The 20298-nt window shown below is 45.8% G+C and overlaps 1 protein-coding gene across 1 annotated transcript in view; it reads right to left on the bottom strand.

The window, feature by feature from the left end:
- Positions 1–20298, bottom strand: part of LOC121286054 (glutathione hydrolase 1 proenzyme-like) — a 114706-nt gene that overhangs the window by 38626 nt on the left and 55782 nt on the right. Inside the window, exon 7 of the mRNA XM_041203065.1 lies at positions 169–305. Within this exon, the coding sequence (XP_041058999.1) occupies positions 169–305 (137 nt within the window). The remainder of the gene's footprint in view (positions 1–168; positions 306–20298) is intronic.

Here is a 20298-nt window from a genome sequence, read left to right on the forward strand (position 1 = left end):
AGTGCCACATGCACACAAACACCTGGACATACCCTAACAAGCATTCATGTACATGCAAGATGGAACGGTCTCTAATGACAACTGGCTCAGCAAGCAGTGTGACAGTACAGGTACCAGCAAAAAGAACAACTTTTGATTGACTGAACAATATTTGAACTGGTAGTTTACCTCAGTCACGTTGACAAATCGTGGATCTCCCAACATACTTCTCTTTGCATATGCAAATTTAAAGGCTTCAACTATTCGGTGATATGTCAGGGCCTTCTGTTCTGGAGAGGAAACACTGTCTGGAGTAAAATTATAGCCTGCAAATAGAAAGAACATTAAGACAAATCATTATCTAACTAAGTTCACAAGTTAATAGTAGGAATTTAGGACAAATGTCTTCCCCAGAGAGTGGTTAGAATGTGGACCTTGTTAACAAAAGGAGTGGCTGAGATGAATAGTGTAGATGCATTTAAAAAGAGGTTAGATGAGAGAAAGGAATAGAAAACCATGCTGATAGGGTGGGAGAAGGCTCACCTGGGCCATAAACACTGGCAGGGGCCAGTTGCTGGTGTTTAACGTTCATGTGAGCCTTCTATCACCCTATCAGTATGGTCTTTAATTCCTGTTCCTGTGCTGCAAATTCTACATCACATCATTATACGGAGCAGAATATTCTGGGAGACGTGCGGGCGAGCGCCCCGATGTCACTGTGCACCATCATGATATTTCATTGGGCAGGCATGCGATGAAGTACGACGCGTGCCCGCCATTAATTAATGGGCTAGTTAAGGCCCTTAAATCGACAATTGTTGTCAATTTTCAGGCACCCGTGCAATCTTCAGCTCGGTGCACGGGCGCAACGGGCAGATGGGTTAGAGACTTTTTAATAAAACTCATCCATGGGTGGGATAAGAGGGCTCAGTGGGATTGTCAATCTGGTCTGTGAGTATTTATTGCAGAAAGTGTTTTAAACTTGCCTGTGTGATCTGTAGCAGTTCAGAACGAATTCCAGCAGCTTTCTCTGTCCTTTGAACCTTCAGTTCAGCACTCTTCAGTCAGGAACTTTTATCGGGCCTGCAGCATTCCAGAGGCCTCCCTTTAGCCTGGGTATGGGTTCTGACATGTCCACTGGAGGCAGATCCTCTGAGGAGGAAGGGAGGGCTAGAATAAGGAGGAGGCCAGGAGCGGACAATCAGCCTCCAGGGGAGCCAACTTTGGGAGAACTGGCGCAGCCACCAGGGGCCAAGAGGTTGTCTAAGGTGGAAGGGGCTGCAGAAGATGCCATTATCCTGCTGCCAGGGTATACAGGCGGTGAAACAGCTACCTCAATATGTCTGAGGTGCAGTGCAGAAGGAGGCTCTGACTGTCAAGGGGACAGTCAACCACATCTGTCAGATGATTGGCCTTGAGATCTCCCCTAACTGTGTGGGAGGACACTCCATGCCAATGTCTGTGAAGGTCACAGTTGCCCTCAATTTCTATGCCTCTGGCTCCTTCAAGGGCTCGGTGGGTGATCTTTGTGGTGTCTCCCAATCAGCTGTCTACACTTGTGTCAAGCAGGTCACAGACACTCTGCTCAGACATGCATTTGACCTTCGTCCATTTCCGCTGTGACCAGGCAAGTCAGACACAGCGAGCCAGAGGCTTCGCGGCCATTGCTGGCTTCCCCCGCGTCCAGGATGCAATAGACTGTACACATGTGGCCATCAAGGCACCAGCAGGTGAGCCGGATGCTTTCGTCAACAGGAAGGGATTCCACTCCATGAACGTGGAGATAGTGTCTGACCACAGGATGCAGATTGTACAAGATTGTGCAAGGTACCCAGGCAGATCCCACGATGCCTACATCCTCAGACACTCCCAGTGCCGGGACTCTTCAGCGCTCCAGCCTGGCTGGATGGTTGGCTGCTGGGTGACAAGGGCTGTCCCCTCAGAAGGTGGCTCATGATGTCTCTCCACCATCCAAGAACAGAAGCTGAGGAGCGCTACAATAGGAGCCACGGCACCACAAGGGCTGTGGTGGAGAGAGCCATCGGTCTTCTCAAGATGCGCTTCCGGTGCTTGGACCGCTCAGGTGGTGCACTCCAGTACCCCCCAGATTGTGTGTCGGTGATAGTGGCTGCATGCTGCGCTCTCCACAATCTTGCGCTGGAAAGGGGGTACGCAGTGGATGATGAAGACGTTGAAACAGTAGATGCAGTTGCACATGATGAACCCAGCAATGATTCAGAGGATGAGGAAGCACAGGGCAATGATGAGGGGCTGAACGCTGACCCAGCCCTACACCAAGGAGGCAGGGACACCCGGGAGACTTTAATCCAATGAGCCTTCAGCTAGCTCCATACAAATGGATCAGGAGGACCAGCATTGCCTGGCGCTTCCATACGCAGCACTTCAGTGCTACATCAGCCACTTCATCAGCTGCAACTAAAGGCTTTGGACATAAGCCTCAATGTCCACTCAAACACTAAAACATACAAATGCAGCACAACGGAGCCACCCTCAGCCATGGTAACACATCTGGATTTAATTTTATCCATCATATGGTCCAAAGTGAAAGCAAAACGTTTTTACAACAGCAATAAATAATAATTCCCTAATCTAGGGTCAACAAAAAAGTATCAGTGAGAAACCCGTGGTGTGCCTAATGTGCCTTATGCTTACGTTTATGGGTGCTACATCTTGGTGCTGCCCCATCACTCGGAGTGGCTTCTGAGACAGCTGCTGACTCTGCTGTCTTGTTGGCCTTGATAACCTTGGCAGGTGTCCTCTGGCTCGTGGAGCCTATGCTGGCCCTGCCTGAGAGGGAGTGGCCAGTGCCACAGTAGGCATCACCCCAGTTGTCACAGCCTCAATGGACACAATGGTCACTGGCAGAGGGACGGAGGAGCTGCCACCCTCATCCGGAGCGCCCTGAGAGGAGCTCGCAGAGACGACAGGCAGCTGCTGCGCAGACGGGAGGTCACTTCGGACCTCCCTGCTCACTATAGATGGATGGGCACCGAGCTGGGAAACTTGGTGCCCAGACCATCTCCTGCATTGCCAATGACCAGCTGTGGCCAATGGTGCTGTGAGGGCTTGCAGGTCCAAACGTATCCCCAGAAGCTGCTTGTTCTCTTGGAAGCCCCTCTCTAGGAGAGTTGCCACTCTCTCCATGGAAGAAGCATGATGTTCTGACATGAGGCTCATGGCATCACTCATGCTCTGCGTGGATTCCTCCATCATGAATGCCAAGCAAAGCATAGTCTCATGCAACACTCCCAGATGCTCCTGCACACCTGGCCCCATTTCCTGCAGCTGCTGTGTCGCAGACGACTCCAGAGGCACATCATCACGCCCCGGCTCAGCATGTGCCTGGTCCCCTGCAGTCCTCTGGCTGCTGGCGCCATAGGCACTCTCTGTCTCTGCCATCTCCTCCAGCAATTGTGAAGTGCCCTCTCCACTGTGCCCCGGGACACTAGCCGATGTTGCAATTCCCAACGATGTGCTAGTATCTGCGCTGATGTCTGCCTCACGGAAATGGTGTGACGCAGGTGACAGTTCACGGCCCTCAGGTGTGAGAGGGGGCATCTGGAATTGAGCCTGGTCGCCAGCCTCTGATGATGCTGAAAATAACAACAAGGACAGTGGATCAGTTAGTGTGTACACAGTGACACACTTCATCCCTTTCCCCCAAGCTCATTATATGCTCAACCTTCCAGAACCTAAGGAGTCAAATATTGGTTGGGTGACAAATGGTCAGGAGGAGGCCCAAACAATACAGGCGGTTACAGATGGGCTGGTCAGATGGCCTAAGGAATGCCAAATGGAATGTTATGTGGATAAGTGTGAGGTGATGCACTTGGGTAGGACAAACAAGGTACGGGAATACACGAGGAATGGTAGGACCATGGAAAGTAAGGAGGATCAGAGGACCTTGCTGGGCATGACGACAGACCCATTAAGGTAGCGGGACAGGTACATAAGGCGTTTAAGAAGGTAAATGCCATACTTGCCTTTATTAGCCAAGGAACAGAATGTGAGAACAGGGAGGTCATGTTGCAAGTGCAGAAAATGCTGCTGAGGCCACAGCTGTAGTTCTGCGTGTAGTTCTGATCAGCGCTTCACGGGAGGGATGTGATTGGACTGAAGAGAGTACAGAAGTCTCTGACCAGGATGGTGGCTGGGCTGGAGAGTTGGAGTTATGAGGACACAAAGCATAGACTGGGGATATTTGCTGTGGAGCACAGGAGATTGAGGAGTGATATTATTGAGCTTCATAACATTATAAGGGGCATAGAACGGGTCGACAGAAAGCAAATTTTCCCCTTGGCGGAGGGATGAGTAAACTGGTGGCATTTATTTAAGGTAAGGGGCATGAGGTTGACAGGTGAGGTGATGAGGAACTTTTGCACACAGTTATGTGGGATGCACTGCCTCAAAAGGTGGTGGATGCAGAAACCCTCCTAACATGTAATAAGTTTTTGGATGTGCAGTTGCGATGCCATGGCATACAAGGCCATGAGGATAGTGGTCAGAAATGGGATATGGCGACTTTGGAAGGTGCTTGATACGCGCAACTTCAAAGGGCCGAGGGACCTTTGTTTATGACCCACACCTCTGACTCTATCAGTCTGTGAATGAGCAATGTTGCTGCATTAATGATTCCAACAATCATCAGTGCTTTGGATGGTAGGAAGACAGAGCGGATGTCACTGTGGACCTCAAATACCTGGCCGCTCCGCCCCAGCCTCACTGTGGACCTGGGTGCCTGGTGCCTTTCAAGCTCCAGGGCCTCCTGCTCAAAATGGCTCAATATCACCAACTGGGCCTGGCCGCCTGCAATGCACAAACGTTCAGAGGCATTGTGCACATTTTTCTCCTGCAAAACAGAGAAGACCATTCATTGGGGCTAATTGTACATGTACTCTGCATGCACATGCTGCGCCCCAACCATAGTGGCCTATCTCGGGCCTCCAGTGCCTCCTCTCCACGATACTGCTGATCGGTCACAAAATTATAGTACTGCTCCCAACCCCACCCACAAAGTTCACCTTGGACACATTCTGCGTCCATCACTTTAAGAAACACATGGTCTTAGCTCCCATGGCAAGGTGCTCAACTGGGTGCGGCGCCAAGGGCAGCAGGTGGCTCTTGACCACGGCACCTTGAGGCTCCCCTTCCACAATCTCATCACCGTAAATAGGACATGTGGTGCAGTTCTGAGTATGCGCCTAGCTGCATCTCCTGCAAGTTGCCCCCAGACTAGTCATGTGTGACTAAGAGCAACACATGGTATGGGGGAGAACCCTTCTCCTGGGACAGACCCTGCAGCCTGCCCTCCTCCTCTGCCCTTCCTTCAACATTGGACCTGCTGAGCAGACCCCCTGCGGTACGACCTGCAGCTGGCCATAGCGAACAGCCTACAGGAGGCTTCCAGGCCTTCTTTTAAACAGACTGCTGGGTCAACATTGGACCCGGTGGTCTGTACACACCCGCCGCAATCTTCACACTCCCGCTCTCCACGGGAGTCGGAAATGCTCTGGGCGGGCCTTAATTGGCCCGCCCGCACAAAATGGTGGCATGGCCCTGATCTCGGGCAGTGATCTGGTCCGCACCCACCCATGTCAGCACCTGCTCCCCCTGCCTGCCAAACGGAAAATTTTGGCCATGGAATCCAATAGATGGAGTAATGCTAGGATCAATCATTACTGTAGATATCTAACATTTTTTAAGGAAGTGTCAGAAAGATATAATAATTCTCACAATGTTATTGGAAGTTATTGTAAAATACTGGTATATGTGTCTGTATATGTGTTTGTGTGTGTGTGTGTGTGTGTGTGTGAGACTTAATTGGATTAAAGGCAGCTGGTCTGAAGGTTTTGATCTGGTAGAAGGTGAGCTAGGTTGGAAATGTTAAGTAGGTAAACATAGGTATCAAAGAACACTTGCATTTTTAAATAAACCAGACCAAATTGGTTTCAAAGGAGCGGTGAAATGTTCACCTAGCCAGGTTAAGTTTAAAAACAGCGTGTTTATTTTTCCCAAAAATTACTGGTAAAATGCTAAATTTGTATGATCAGAAAGATAAAGTGCAAAGACATAGTGAAACAATGGGTATATGCATTCAAAGGGGAAAATATGTATAAAGGAGTGAAGACTGTGTGTAAGGGTAGCCATTTTAAGATCTAATAAGTGTGAAAAGCCTTCAAGCTGCTGTCTTCAAAGAACTGAAGTTAAGAAAACTCACTTTGAATTCAATTGTTTCAGGGTATCATGTGTCACCTTGTCTGGGTCTTTTAAAATCTGTGTGTCTTACTGTTGCCTTAATGAAAGTGTAACGGGGAGTTAAATTAATTATGGTATTTAGAAGTTATAATAGTAGTTATTTGTGGATATGTGTGTGTGCTTAAAAATCTTTTTTCTTGTTAATAAATGTTTAATCTAGTTTTGTAAAAACCTATAAGACTTGGTGGCCCTATCACTACTGAATTCAAGGCACACAATTCAACATTTTTACAAATTGAAGAACAAGCTGAAGCAGTTGTTTCAAGTTTCCCTTTGGGATTTGAACAACTCAACATTTACCTTTGGCTGTGCCATAACAGAAAGACAATCTGCCATCCTTACCCCCTCTGTCGCATTTATAATTCCAGGCCCACAACAATATAGTTGACTCTTAGCTGCCCTCTGAAATGGCTTAACAAATGACCAGATTGTATAAAAAAAATGAAGAGTCCTATATAAAGAAAAGTGGACAGACCAAATGGCATTAACCTAAGCACCAACTGTGACAAAGGTACACCCTTCCCAGCTGAAACTCCAAAGTTCTCACTAAATCCTGAGACTGGTGCAAAAATTGGGAGAACAGTCCCTCAGGCTAGTCAAAAAACAGCCTGACATAGTCATACTGACTAATTCATACTTTATAGCCAGTGCGTTGGACACCACCATCACAATCCTTGGGTACGTCCTGTCCCACTGGCAGGACAGTGGTGTACAGTAAGGAGGAAGATCCCCTGGCAGGTCCTCAACATTGACTCCAGACCGCATGAAGTCTCATAGCTTCAGGTGAAACATTGACAAGAAAATCTCTTGCTGGTTACCACTTACTGCCTTCCCTCAGCTGATGAATCAGTATTTTGCCATTTGAACACCACTTGGAAGAAGCACTAAGAGTAGCAAGGACACATAATGTATTCTTGGTGAGGGACTTCAATGATCATCACCAAGAGTGGTTCGGTAGCACAACTACTGATTGAGCTGGCCAAATCCTGAATGATCTATATCTCATACTGGACCTGAGACAGGTGGTGAGAGAACCACTGTGCAAGAAAATCTACTTGACGTCGTCCTCACACATCTGTCTCTGGCAGTATGGGTTGAAGTAACCACTGCGCAGTCCTTGTGGAGATGAAATCAGTCTTCATACTGATTGCACCATCTATGGTGTCATGTGGCGCTACAACCATGCTAAATAAGACTTATTCAGAACAGATGTAGTAGCTCAAAACTGGACATTCATGAGGCCGCAATCTGTGACCTCATGACTTAGATTATTCCTCACTCTACCAATGCCATCTATTCAGAGGTTCAACCCTGGTTCAATGAGAAGTGTAGAAGAGCATGCCGAGAGCAGCGGCTGAAAAAGAGAGGCCAACCCAGTGAAGCCAAAGCGTAGGACATCAGATCAAATCTGCAGTCCTGCAACAAACAGTTGTGAATGGTGGTGGATAATTATACAACTGATGGGAGGAGAAAACTCCCTGGATGCCCATCCTCAATGATGGCTGAACCCAACATGTGGAAACATAATACAAGAATGCAAGTATTTTCAGCCAGAAGTGCCAAGTGAATAATTCATCTCGGCCTTTTCCTGAGGTCCTCAACATCACAGATGCCCAGTTTCAGCCAACTCGATTCACACATCTTCAATCATTAGCAACAGTCTTCCCACAGATACTTAGTTTCAGTATTACCAGAGATCCTCACCTCCAAACTTCATTACAGCCTTGATTCAAACATGGACATAAGAACTGAATTCTAGGAGCAGTGAGTGCGACTGCCCTTGATGCAATGGTTACTTCAACCAATACTGCTATGGACAGATGCATCTATGGCAGGTAGATTGATGAGGTCAAGCAGGTTTTCTCTCATGTTGGTTCTCTCACCATCTGCCGTTGGCCCAATCTGACATACATGTCACTCAGGGCTTGGCCAGCTCAGTCAGTGGCTGTGAAAGCAATACTTAACTGTATGTGGCATTGCGGAACACTAGTAAATATTAAGTCAATGGGTTCTCTTCCACATTATGCACAATCTTGATTTGGGGATATATTGCTTTTCATTCATCACCACCAGGTCAAAATCCTGGAACTCCCTACAACATTGTAGATGTAACATTAACAGAAATTGCTGGAAATAGGAAGCAGGTCTGGCAGAATCCTTGGAGAGAGAAACAAAGTTAAGGGAATGGATTTTGGCTGACAAGATGGAATTTGGGAGGTGAGGGGTTAATTAGTATGGGGCCAGGAGTGGCAGCCAGTTAGTGGTTGCGGGGAGGTGGGGGGGGTGGGGATGGAGGTCGGACACCAGGGAAGCAGACCAAGTTCTGGCCGTTACTGTAGCTGCCTTCCATGCAAAATTCAAAATAAATGAAAGCATCTGAATCTTCAAATTGACCCATGCAGATGGAGAGCTGGAACCCCAGATAGGATAGGGAAATGTTAGAATTATTAACATAATTTTCTTCAAACCTTCCACCTTTTTCAATCATTAAAACTTTATCCATTCTGTTGAATTGTGTTTTCGAATGGCTGATGCAGTTCAGCTCTGCACAGCTCCCAATGGCCTCCTATCCCTGCGAAAATTTCAATATCTTAGAAGGCGAATCCTTAAGGAGCTGATTAATTGCCTAAATACACCCATTTAATAATATGGGTGACTTCACTTTCCTGTCCTCTAGCCCCCTCTACTCCTGCCCTCAAGAATATTGGCAGGGTTGGCAATGGAGGCAGGATGTTGTCGAGCATGATGTTGTGCCACTGAAGGTAGGCTTGCAGTAGACTGTGGTAGAGAACCCCCTGGCAGGTTGATCATTTCAAATCTGAATTTGAGTGCAGGATGGAGCTCATTAAGACACTTAAGCCTACCTTCACTGGTCAATACACTCATTGGGATTCTTACAGTTCCACACGCTATAAGATTGGCTTTATCGGCAACCATGTAAATTGGGCCTGAGCCATTTGCTCACCATGCCAGCTTGATGTTGAAATAGGGGCATCAAAGGCACCCTGTGGATAATGGCTACCCTGATGAGGTCATTTTGCGCTGTATATCACACAAACTCATGAATGGGCTAAGACCGTCACTTTCAGCCCTGAAAAGTGCCCAGCCTACCTCAGATACCCTGGAAGGGCAAGGTATCTCAAAACTTTGAGCAACAGGTGAAGCCAGCTGTTTCACATTGCTACTATGTAATAGCAACACGAGTAATATTCACCCCTAACAGGAAGCTGCCATCAAGCCAAAAAGACATTCTGCCTATTACACAAATGAGTAATGTAGTTTATGATTTCAGTGCCAGTGATGCTAGGTATATAGGCCATACCTCCCAAAGACTGGCAGATCATATCAAACACCATGTCCCAGCCACTGTTTGTAATGGGCAAGGTACAGACCGTACCCAACCAGCCCGTGCTTGCAGAACCCACTATTACTCTACACAATAAATTCCAATCACATTATGAAATTATATCTTCCTGACAGAGATCCTATCTGCTCTCCCACTTTAAGTAACATTTCAATTTGATAGAGGAAGGACCTTGACCTAACATACCGATTACCAGAAAGCTGAAAGTTGCTCATGTTGCACATGAAAGGCTGCTATTCAAGTGAAACAGTGGTGAGCCCACTGGGTTACGAACAAGGACCTCCACAGAAAGAGCAGGCACTAAAAAAATCAAGGAAGGGTTAGTCTACCAAAACTGATGACCAGGAAACTATCCTATTCTAAATGGGCCATTAGAAATATAGAATTGCCTAAAAGGCATGTAATCAGAAAGCTTCCTATTGAAGATCTGAGATCAGAAATATTTAATCTTTTATCTGGCAAAACCTTGAGGTAAATAAGGAATTTGCTGGAAAAGACGAAGCATCAGGCTGGTGGAAATGTATTGAGTAGAATGATCCAAGGATCAGTATTGAGCCTTTTCTGTTTCCAATCAACATCAACACCTGGATTTAGAAAGAAAACATAATTTGACCAAATTGCATTCAGTCCCAAATTCAATGACAGTTGATTCTAAAAAGGTTACCAAGGAACTGCAAAACTAGATTTACAAGTGGACCGAACTCTGGCAGATTTTTAAAAATTAATTTACAGGATATGGGCATCACTGGCTAGGCCTGCTTTTATTGCCCAGTCTTAATTGCCCTTGAGAAGGTGGTGGTGAGCTGCCTTCTTGAACCTCTGCAGTCCATGTGGTGTAGGTTCACCCATAGTGCTGTCAGGGAGGGAGTTCCAAGATATTGACACAGTAACATTAAAGGAACAGCAATATATTTCCAAGTCAAGATGGTAAGTGACTTGAAGGGGAACTTCCAGGTAGTGGGTTCCCATCTATCTACTGCCCTTGTCCTTCTAGATGGTAGCAGTCATGGGTTAGGAAGGTGCTAGCTAAAGAACCTTGGTGAGTTTCTGCAGTGCATCTTGTAGACACTGCTGCTACTGTGCTTCGGTGATGGAGCAAGTGAATGTTTGTGGAAGGGGTCCCAATCAGACGGGCTGCTATGTCCTGGATGGTGTCAAGCTTCTGAATATTGTTACAGCTGCATTAATTCAGGCAAGTGGAGAGTATTCCATCACACTCTTGACTTATGCCTTTTAGGTGGTGGACAGGCTTTGGGGAGTCAGGAGGCCACTTACTCGCTGCAGAATTCCTAGTCTCTGACCTGCTCTTGTAGCCATAGTATTTATATGGCTAACAAAAACAAAAATACCTGGAAAAACTCAGCAGGTCTGACAGCATCTGCGGAGAGGAACACAGCTAACATTTCGAGTCTGTATGACTCTTCACCAGAACTAAGGAAAAATAGAAAAGAGGTGAAATATAAGCTGGTTTAAGGGAGGGGGGGTACAGGTAGAGTTGGATAGAGGGCCAGTGATAGGTGGAGATAGCTAAAAGATGTTATAGACAAAAGGACAAAGAGGTGATGATGGTGGTGAAATTAGCTAAAAAATGTGCTAATGGTAACATTAAGGGTAGAAAGCAGGACAGATAGCCCTAGTGGGGGGGATTGAAATAGGCTAAAAGCTGGAGATAAAACAATGGATGTAAATATATTTAAAAATAATGGAAATAGGTGGGAAAGAAAAATAAAGATAAATTATTGGAAAAAGGGGGATCGGAAAGGGGGTGGGGATGGAGGAGAGAGTTCATGATCTAAAGTTGTTGAATCAATATTCAGTCTGGAAGGCTGTAAAGTGCCTAGTTGGAAGATGAGGTGCTGTTCCTCCAGTTTGCGTTGAGCTTCACTGGAACAATGCAGCAGGCCAAGGATGGACATGTGGGCATGAGAGCAGGGTGGAGTGTTGAAATGGCAAACGACAGGGAGGTCTGGGTCATGCTTGCAGACAGACTGAAGGTGTTCCACAAACCGGTCACCTAATCTGCGTTTGGTCTCTCCAATGTAGAGGAAACCGCATTGGGAGCAGCGAATGCAGTAGAATAAATTGAGGGAAGTGCAAGTGCTTCACTTGAAAGTAATGTTTGGGCCCTTGGACGTGTGGGATGAAGGTGGGGGATGAAGGTGTAGAGGGATTAGACATCCATGGTGAAGAGGAGGCGGTTGGGGCCAGGGTACTGGAAATTGTTGATATGATGTCAAATATCATCATCCCTCTATACCTCCACACCCCATGGGGATGGCCTGATGGCTCCTCGCTTCTTCCTCGAACAGAGGCCCAAACAATCCCCATCCACCACTAGTCTCCTCCGTCTGGCTGAACTTGTTCTCACACTGAACAATTTCTCCTTAAACTCCTCTCACTTCCTCCAAATAAAAGGTGTGGCTATGGGTACCTGCATGGGCCCCAGCTATGCCTGTCTCTTTATGGGGTATGTGGAACATTCCTTGTTCCAGTCCTACTCCAGCCCCCTCCCACAACTCTTTCTCCGGTACTTCGATGACTGCTTCAGTGCTGCTTCATGCTCTTGTCTGGACCTGGAAAAATTTATTAATTTTGCTTACAATTTCCACCCCTCCATCATTTTCACATGGTTCATCTCTGACACATCCCTTCCCTTTCTTGACCTCTCTGTCTCAATTTCTGACAATAGACTGTCCACCAATAGTCATTACAAGCCTACCGACTCACGCAGCTACCTTGACTACAGCTCCTCACACCCCGCTTCCTGTAAGGACTCCATCCCATTCTCTCAGTTCCTTCACCACCGTCGCATCTGTTCTGATGATGCCACTTTCAAAAACAGTTCCTCTGACATGTCTTCCTTTTTCCTTCACCGAGGTTTTCCACCCATGGTGGTTGACAGGGACCTCAACCGTGTCCGGCCCATCTCCTGTGCATCTGCCCTCACACCTTCTTCTCCCTCCCAGAACCATGATAGGGTCCCCCTTGTCCTCACTTATCACCCCACCAGCCTCCGCATTCAAAGGATCATCCTCTGCCATTTCCGCCAACTCTAGCATGATGCTACCACCAAACACATTTTCCCTTCACCCCCTGGTGGCATTCGGCAGGGATCGTTCTCTCCGGGACACCCTGGTCCATCCCTCCACCTCAACCCCTTCCCACGGCACCTTTCCATGCAACTGCAGAAGTTGCAACAACTGCCCCTTTACTTCCCCCCTCCTCACCATCCAAGGGCCCAAACACTCCTTTCAAGTGAAGCAGCACTTCACTTGCACTTCCCTCAATTTAGTCTACTACATTCGCTGCTCCCAATGTGGTCTCCTGTACATCGGAGAGACCACACGCAGACTGGATGACCGCTTTGCAGAACACCTTTGGTCCGCAAGCATGACCCAGACCTCCCTATCGCTTGCCATTTCAACACACCACCCTGCTCTCATGCCCACATGTCCGTCCTTGGCCTGCTGCAATGTTCCAGTGAAGCTCAATGCAAACTGGAGGAACAGCATCTCATCTTCCGATTAGGCACTTTACAGCCTTCTGGACTGAATATTGAGTTCAACTTTAGATCATGAACTCTCTCCTCCATCCCCACCCCCTTTCTGACCCCCCTTTTTCCAATAATTTATTTATATTTTTCTTTTCCCACCTATTTCCATTATTTTCAAATATATTTCCATCCATTGTTTTATCTCTACCTTTTAGCCTATTTCGATCCCTTCCCCCCACCCCATCCCCACCAGTGCTATCTGTACCTTGCTCGTCCTGCTTTCTACCCTTAATGTCACCTATTAGCACATTTCTTAGTTAATATCACCACCGTCATCACCTCTTTGTCCTTTTGTCTATAACATCTTTTGGCAATCTCCACCTATCACTGGCTCTCTACCCAGCTCTATCTGTCCTACCCACCTTTAAACCAGCTTATATTTCACCTCTTTTCTATTTTTCCTTAGTTCTGATGAAGAGTCATACGGTCTCAAAATGTTAACTGTGTTCCTCTCCGCAGATGGTGTCAGACCTGTTGAGTTTTTCCAGGTATTTTTGTTCTTGTTTCAGATTTCCAGCATCCGCAGTATTTTGCTTTTATTTATATGGCTAGTCCAGTTCAGTTTCTGGTCAATGGTAACCCCCAGGATGTTGATAGTGGAGGAATTCAGCGATGGTAATGCCATTGAATGTCAAGGGGCGATGGTTATATTCTCTCTGCTTGGAGTGGTCAACACTCTGTTATTTAAACAGGCCCTACACTGGCTGTGGAATCCCAATACAATTTTCAGGGTCCATGGGTGAAGCAACCTAACCAGTTTACCAAAAAGAGATTTACAAAATACAGATGGTGTTTATTTCGTAGGACAAGCAGGCACATGAATGTTCCTCCAAGCCTGGAGTCACAACAATTTTTGGCCCATTGATAGTCCTTCCAAGAAGGGAAATGTGCCATGCTATCCAGTCTTAGTTCAACTTTTGCCTTTGAGCAGATGAAACAGCACACAGCTCTGCTGCTGATGTCCTTCAAGCTTTCAAGCTGTATTAAATGTCTCCATGTGCCTAGTCTAAATAAATGAATCCACAACATATTTACGTATTCCCAAATGAACGATTGGTACCCATATCATTGTAACATGTGGTCAAACAGCCTGGCAGCAAGGTTGAATACAGTTACGACATGGTGAACAGCCTTGGATCCTGCAACCTGGCATGAGACGACCCTCAATGTTCTTGTCAGATCACAACAGAGTTGGCAGCATTGTTGAGTGTTGAAATTGCAGCATGGTGACTGCACAGAAAAGCTTTGAAAGATCAGTGTAAAGATCGTGCTCAAATGAAATGCTGGTAAGCAGATGGATCCCTTGTGGTGAGATTGCAATGCACAGCCTGTGAGTTCAGAGAGCGGGACAGCATGTCGAGAGGACATGCATCAGGTTAGTTCAGTCAGCAAAGGCAAGTGAAAGAGGGTGTGGGCCAGATTGATATCGAGCAAAGGAGAGTCAAACAAAAAAATACCCAAAAGAAAAGCCATCATAAAAATCAGGCCAGAAAAGTTACAATTATAACAGGCAGAGCTTTGGAAAAGTGTGCGAAAGTGGCTACAGCCACACTCATCCCATATACTCTAGGAGGAGGAAGGTTAAAGGGACATTATTAAAATGTCCACAAAATTCCCCAGTTTGAATTGGGACGCAGCTGACCTACTAACCGAATTCAAAATGTTTAAACATCAGACAGAGCTATGGTTTCTTGATTCAGATATGTCTGAAACAGACAAGCAAGCCATAAGAATTCACCTAACAATTGGGAATGAAGATCTGCACAGACTGAACATGTCAGGATTAACAGCAGAAGAGCTAAAGGATCTGCAAAAGATGTGGGCTACATTGGAAAACTGGTTTAGTATTAGGTTAAAACATCCATATTCTGCATCCAGAGTTCATGTTATTTTGACAAGAAGAAACAGAATGCATAGACTACTTCGTCAGCAGATGCAGAGAAAGGATCACAGAATCTTTACAGTGCAGAAGGAGGCCCTTCGGCTCATCAAGTCTGCACTGGCTCTCTGAAAGAGCATTTTACCCAGTCCCACTTCTCTGCCTTATCCCCATAACCTTGCACATTCTCTCTTTTCATATAGCAATCTAATTCCCTTTTGAAAACCTCGATCGAACCTGCCTCCACCATCCTGTCAGGGAATTTGTTCCAGACGCCAGCCACCTTGAGGGTGAAAAAAATGTTCTCACATCACTTTTACTCCTTTTGCCAATTATTTTGAATCTGTGCCCCCTATTTCTTCATACTCCCTTGAATGGGAACAGTTTCTCACTATTTGCCCTGTCCATACCCATCAGGATCCTGAATACCTCTATCAAGTCTCCTCTCAGCCTTCTTTTCTCCAAGGAAAACAGTCCCAACTGCTCCAATCTATCCTCATAGCTACAGTTCTTTAGCCCTGGAATCATTCTTGTGAATCTCCTCTGTACCCTTGCCAATGCCTTCATCCTTCCTTAAGTATGGCGCCCAGAACTGGATGCTGTTCTCCAGATGACTAACTAGTGTCTTATATAAATTCAACATGGACTCCTTATTCTTATACTCAATGCCCCTTTTAATAAAGCCTAAGAGACTATATACTTTATTAACTGGTCTCTCAATATGCCCTGCCATTTTCAATGACCTATGTACATATACACTGAGATCCGTCTGTTTCTGCACCTCCTTTAGAGGCTCTCCCTTTATTTTGTACTGTCCCTCCACATTCTTCTTGCCAAAATGAATCACTTCACAGTTCTCTGCTTTGAACTTCACCTGCCACTTGTCTGCCCAATCCACCAACATGTCTATGCCTTTTTGAAGTTCAGGACTATGCTCATCACAGTTGACAATGTTTTCAATTTTTGTACCATCAAATTTTGAAATCGTGCCCTGCATATCACAGTCTAGGTTAATAATATATGTCAGAAAGAGCAAGGGTCCCAACACTGATCCCTGAGGATCTCCGCTACAAACCTTCCTCTAATCTGAAAAACAAGCATTTATCACTTTTCTGTTTCCTGTCACTCAGCCAATTTCTTATCCAAGTGCCTACTTTCCCTTTTATTCCATGAGCTACAATTTTGCTCACAAGTCTGTTGCGTGGCACTGTATCAAATGCCTTTTGAGAATCCATTTACACCAGATTAACAATGCTGCCCTTATCAGCCTTCTCTGTTACCTCCTCAAAAAACTCCAACAAGTTAGTTAAACTTGATTTTCCCTTAATGAATCCATGCTGACTTTCTTTAATTATCCTGCATTTGTCTAAGTGACTATTGCTTTTGTCCTGAACTATAGTTTCCAGGGGCAGAATGTTTCTATTGTTGAGCAGGCGTGTGCCCGACCCGAATGGGGGAAAATAGTGGCCCAATGACGTCAGCCGGTGTCATCCCACGCTCGCACGATATTTGGGTCGGTGGGCGCACACGTGAGTCGGCAGCATGCCTGCCAATAATTAACAGGCCTGTTAAGGTCATTAAAGTAATAATTAAATGTAATTTTTCACTGCTGTCCAACCATAAGGTTGGCAGGCAGGCAAATCAGCCAGGTGGCCTTTGGATTTTTATGAAATGTCATCCAAGGACAGGATGAGGTTTCCAACAGGAATTAAAAATAAAATCAAAATTTTTAAATCTCATTTATAACATGCCCCTGCTCATGTGACAAAGTCACAGGAGAGGACAGGTATTTAACATTTTTAAATTCTTTACTTATGTTTTTAAAATTCTTCAGCTCCCTGAGGCAGCTCTGTGCCTTCAGGGAGCTTTCAGTGCATGCACCCGCCCCCGTGTGCAAACTTCCACTCTCGCCCTGCTCCCGCCCCCACCCCAGCAGCACTCAATGTTGCAGCATGTGATTCACGCTAACTGGTCATTAACTGGCCAGCCAGCTTGAAGTCGTGGTTGGGTCCTGATAGCGGGCGGCAGTCAGTTTCGCGACCGCTCCAGGGTTCACCTGCCAGATAAGGTAAAAATCCTGCTGCAGAAGTTTCCGTCCCACTGAAGTCAAACTAACTGGTCTGTAGTTGCCGGCTTTATCCTTGCACCCCTTTTTGGAACAAGGGTGCAACATTCACATTTCTTCAGTCCTCTGGCACCACCCCTGTGTCTAAGGAAGACTGGAAGATTATCACTAGTGCCTCTGCAACTTCTACTCTGACTTCCCTCAGTACACTTGGGTGCATCTCATCCAGTCCTTATCTATTACCGTAACTATTTTCAGTAGAGATAGCTTTTCTAACACCTCCTTCTCAAATGTAAGTTCTTCTAGTGTACCAGTTACCTTCTCTCTCACCTCGGCCTAGGTAGCATCTTCTTACTTTGTAAAGACAGATACAAAGTAAATACCTCTGCTACTTCTTCTGTCTCCACATACAAGTTCCCTTTTTATCCCAAATCAGCCCTCTTTCTTTTACCACCCTTTTATTATTTAAGTTCGCTGCCAGCTTCTTTTCATGCTCTCTCCTTGCTTTTCTTATTAGTTTCTTCACTACCCCTCTGGTCCTTCTATATTCAGCCTGATTCTCCATTGTATTTTCTACCTGACATCTGTTGTATGCGCACTTCTTCCTTTTCATCTTCACCTTTATCTCTTTCGTCATCCAGGGTGCTCTGGATTTATTTGTCCTACCTTTCCCCTTCAAGGGAACATACCTTTGCCTGCAATATTTTATCTTTGAAGGTGGCCCATTGTTCAGCCACTGTCTTTTCTACCAACATTTGATTCCAACTCACTCAACTCATGCATTCTCATCCCATCAAGGTTGGCTTTCTCCCAATTAATTATCCCTGCTCTGGATTGTTCCCTGTCCTTTTCCATGATTAACCTCAATCTCATGATACACTGATTACTGTCCCCTAGAGGATCTACCACTGATATTTAATCCACTTGGACCAACTCATTCCCCAGAACCAGATCCAATGGTGCCTGCCCTCTCATTGGACTGGAAATATACTGCTGCAGAAAATTATCTTGAATACATTCCAGGAACTCTCATCCTTCTTGTCCCTTTGCAATATTCCTATCCTAGTCTATATTTGGATAATTGAAGTCCCTCATTATGATTTCTCTATAATTCTTGCACCTCTGTAATTTCTTTGCAAATTTGTTTCTCCACATCCCTTCCACTAGTTGATAGTCTATATTCTACACCAATCAATGTTATTGCACCTTTCCCATTCCTTATCTCTAGCCAGAGAGATTCCTTCCTTCACCCCTCTGGAACATCCTCTCTCTCCAGTACTGTAATGCCATCTTTAATTAATATTGCCACCCCACCACCCCCCGAGCTTTTCTTCCTTTCCTGTCTCTCCTAAACACCTTGTACCTAGGAATATTTAATGGACAGTCCTGCCCTTCTTTCAGCCAGGTCTCTGTTATTGCAATAATATCATAATTCCATTTGTCAATCTGTGCCTGCAGTTCACCAATATTATTAACCACACTCCATGCATTCACATACATGCACAATAGTCCTGATTTAAGCTTTACTTTCTGACCCTTTCTAAGGACTTACTATTGCCTACCCTAATTCTATCAAACTCTCCAAATACAGTATTTACCTTGATACTACTCTCTGATATATCCTCATTATCAGTTGATACTTCACTACTTCCCACTGCCAGTTTTCTCTCCTTTTCACTCTGAATTTCCCCTCAGGTTCCCATTCCCCTGATAATCTAGTTTAAACCCTCCCCAACAGCCCTCGCAAACCTCCCCATAAGGACATCCACCCCAGTCCTGTTAAGGGGTAACCCGTCCTTCTTGTACAGGTCCCACCTGCCCAAGAACTGATCCCAATGCCTCAGAAACCTAAAGCCCTCCCTCCTATTCCATTTCTCCAGCCACATGTTGAACTGCTCAATCTTCCTGTTCTTATGTTCACGAGTACGTGGCACTAGGAGTAAGCCTAGATTACTGCTCTTAATGTCCTTTTTAATTCCCTTCCTAATGACAATGTTAGAAACGCAGGTCCCTTTAAGATTAAACGAGGCCAAGCTTCAGAGTGAATTGAGAGCACGTGATGCTCAGTGAAGCCGATACTTAAGAGCTGGGTTTTTCCCCAGTAGGTGGGTTTTTGCTCCTGGATAGGGAAAGGATCCTAAAGGGAAGAGTGGAAACTGGTATTTGTACTGAACTATAGTTTAACAATAAAACAGTTGTAAGTCACAGAATGTCTACTGCTGCCAGATTCGGTAAATGAATATCCACCTATTAAATAATTAACTCCTTAAATACTGCTTTCAGAATCTCATCCATTTTCCTACCTATATCATTGGTATTAATGTGGACCATGACCACTGGTATTTTACCCTCCCCCAAAAGGATGTCCTGTAGCTGCTCTGTGACATCCTTGATCCTGGCATTGGGGAGGGGTGGGGGGGCAACATACTGTCATGGAGTCATGTCTACGGCTGTAGAAACACCTGTCTGCTCCCCTAACTATAGAATCCCCTAGCAGTATAGCTCTTCCACTCTTCCCCCTTTCCACCTGTGTATCAGAGCCATCAATGGTGCCACAAACTTAGCTCTTGCTGTAGTCCTCTGAGGAACCATCTCGCTCACCAGTATCCAAAATGGAAAAGTGGTTAGAGAGGAGAAGCCTCAGGGAATTCCTGCCCTACCTGCCTGTTTCTCTTAGATATGCTGACAGTCCTCCATTCTCTGTCTGCCTGTGTACCCCTTAGCTGCAGTGTTACCACCTCTCAAAATGTGCTATCCACATAATCCTCCACCTTGTGTATGCATATCAGTGACTCCAGCCATCGCTTGAGTTCTGCTACCCGGAGCTCAAGTTTCTTCAGCTGGTGACACTTCCTGCAGTTGTAGTCATCTTTGCCACTTTGTGGCACTGCACGATGACTGCACGATTGCCCACATCCCTCAGGATGCACATTCCACGTGGCTGAGCTGCACTGACATACCTTAGACTTTATATAAAGTGTTTACTACAGTATGGTATAATATAATAACTCACCTGTCACTCACCAGTCACCACCTCTGTGCTGAGTGTGAAAAAGCCTATACTTGCCACCCAATCAACTTACAGGATGCCTGTGTCATCAGTTTTAGATTTTATCTGTAAACCCACGGCTGTCTCTCTCCGCTGCTTTAAGCTCTCGGACATCTCCAGTTAACTACTAGTT

Source organism: Carcharodon carcharias, chromosome 13, assembly GCF_017639515.1.
Source record: "Carcharodon carcharias isolate sCarCar2 chromosome 13, sCarCar2.pri, whole genome shotgun sequence".
NCBI lineage: Eukaryota > Metazoa > Chordata > Chondrichthyes > Lamniformes > Lamnidae > Carcharodon > Carcharodon carcharias.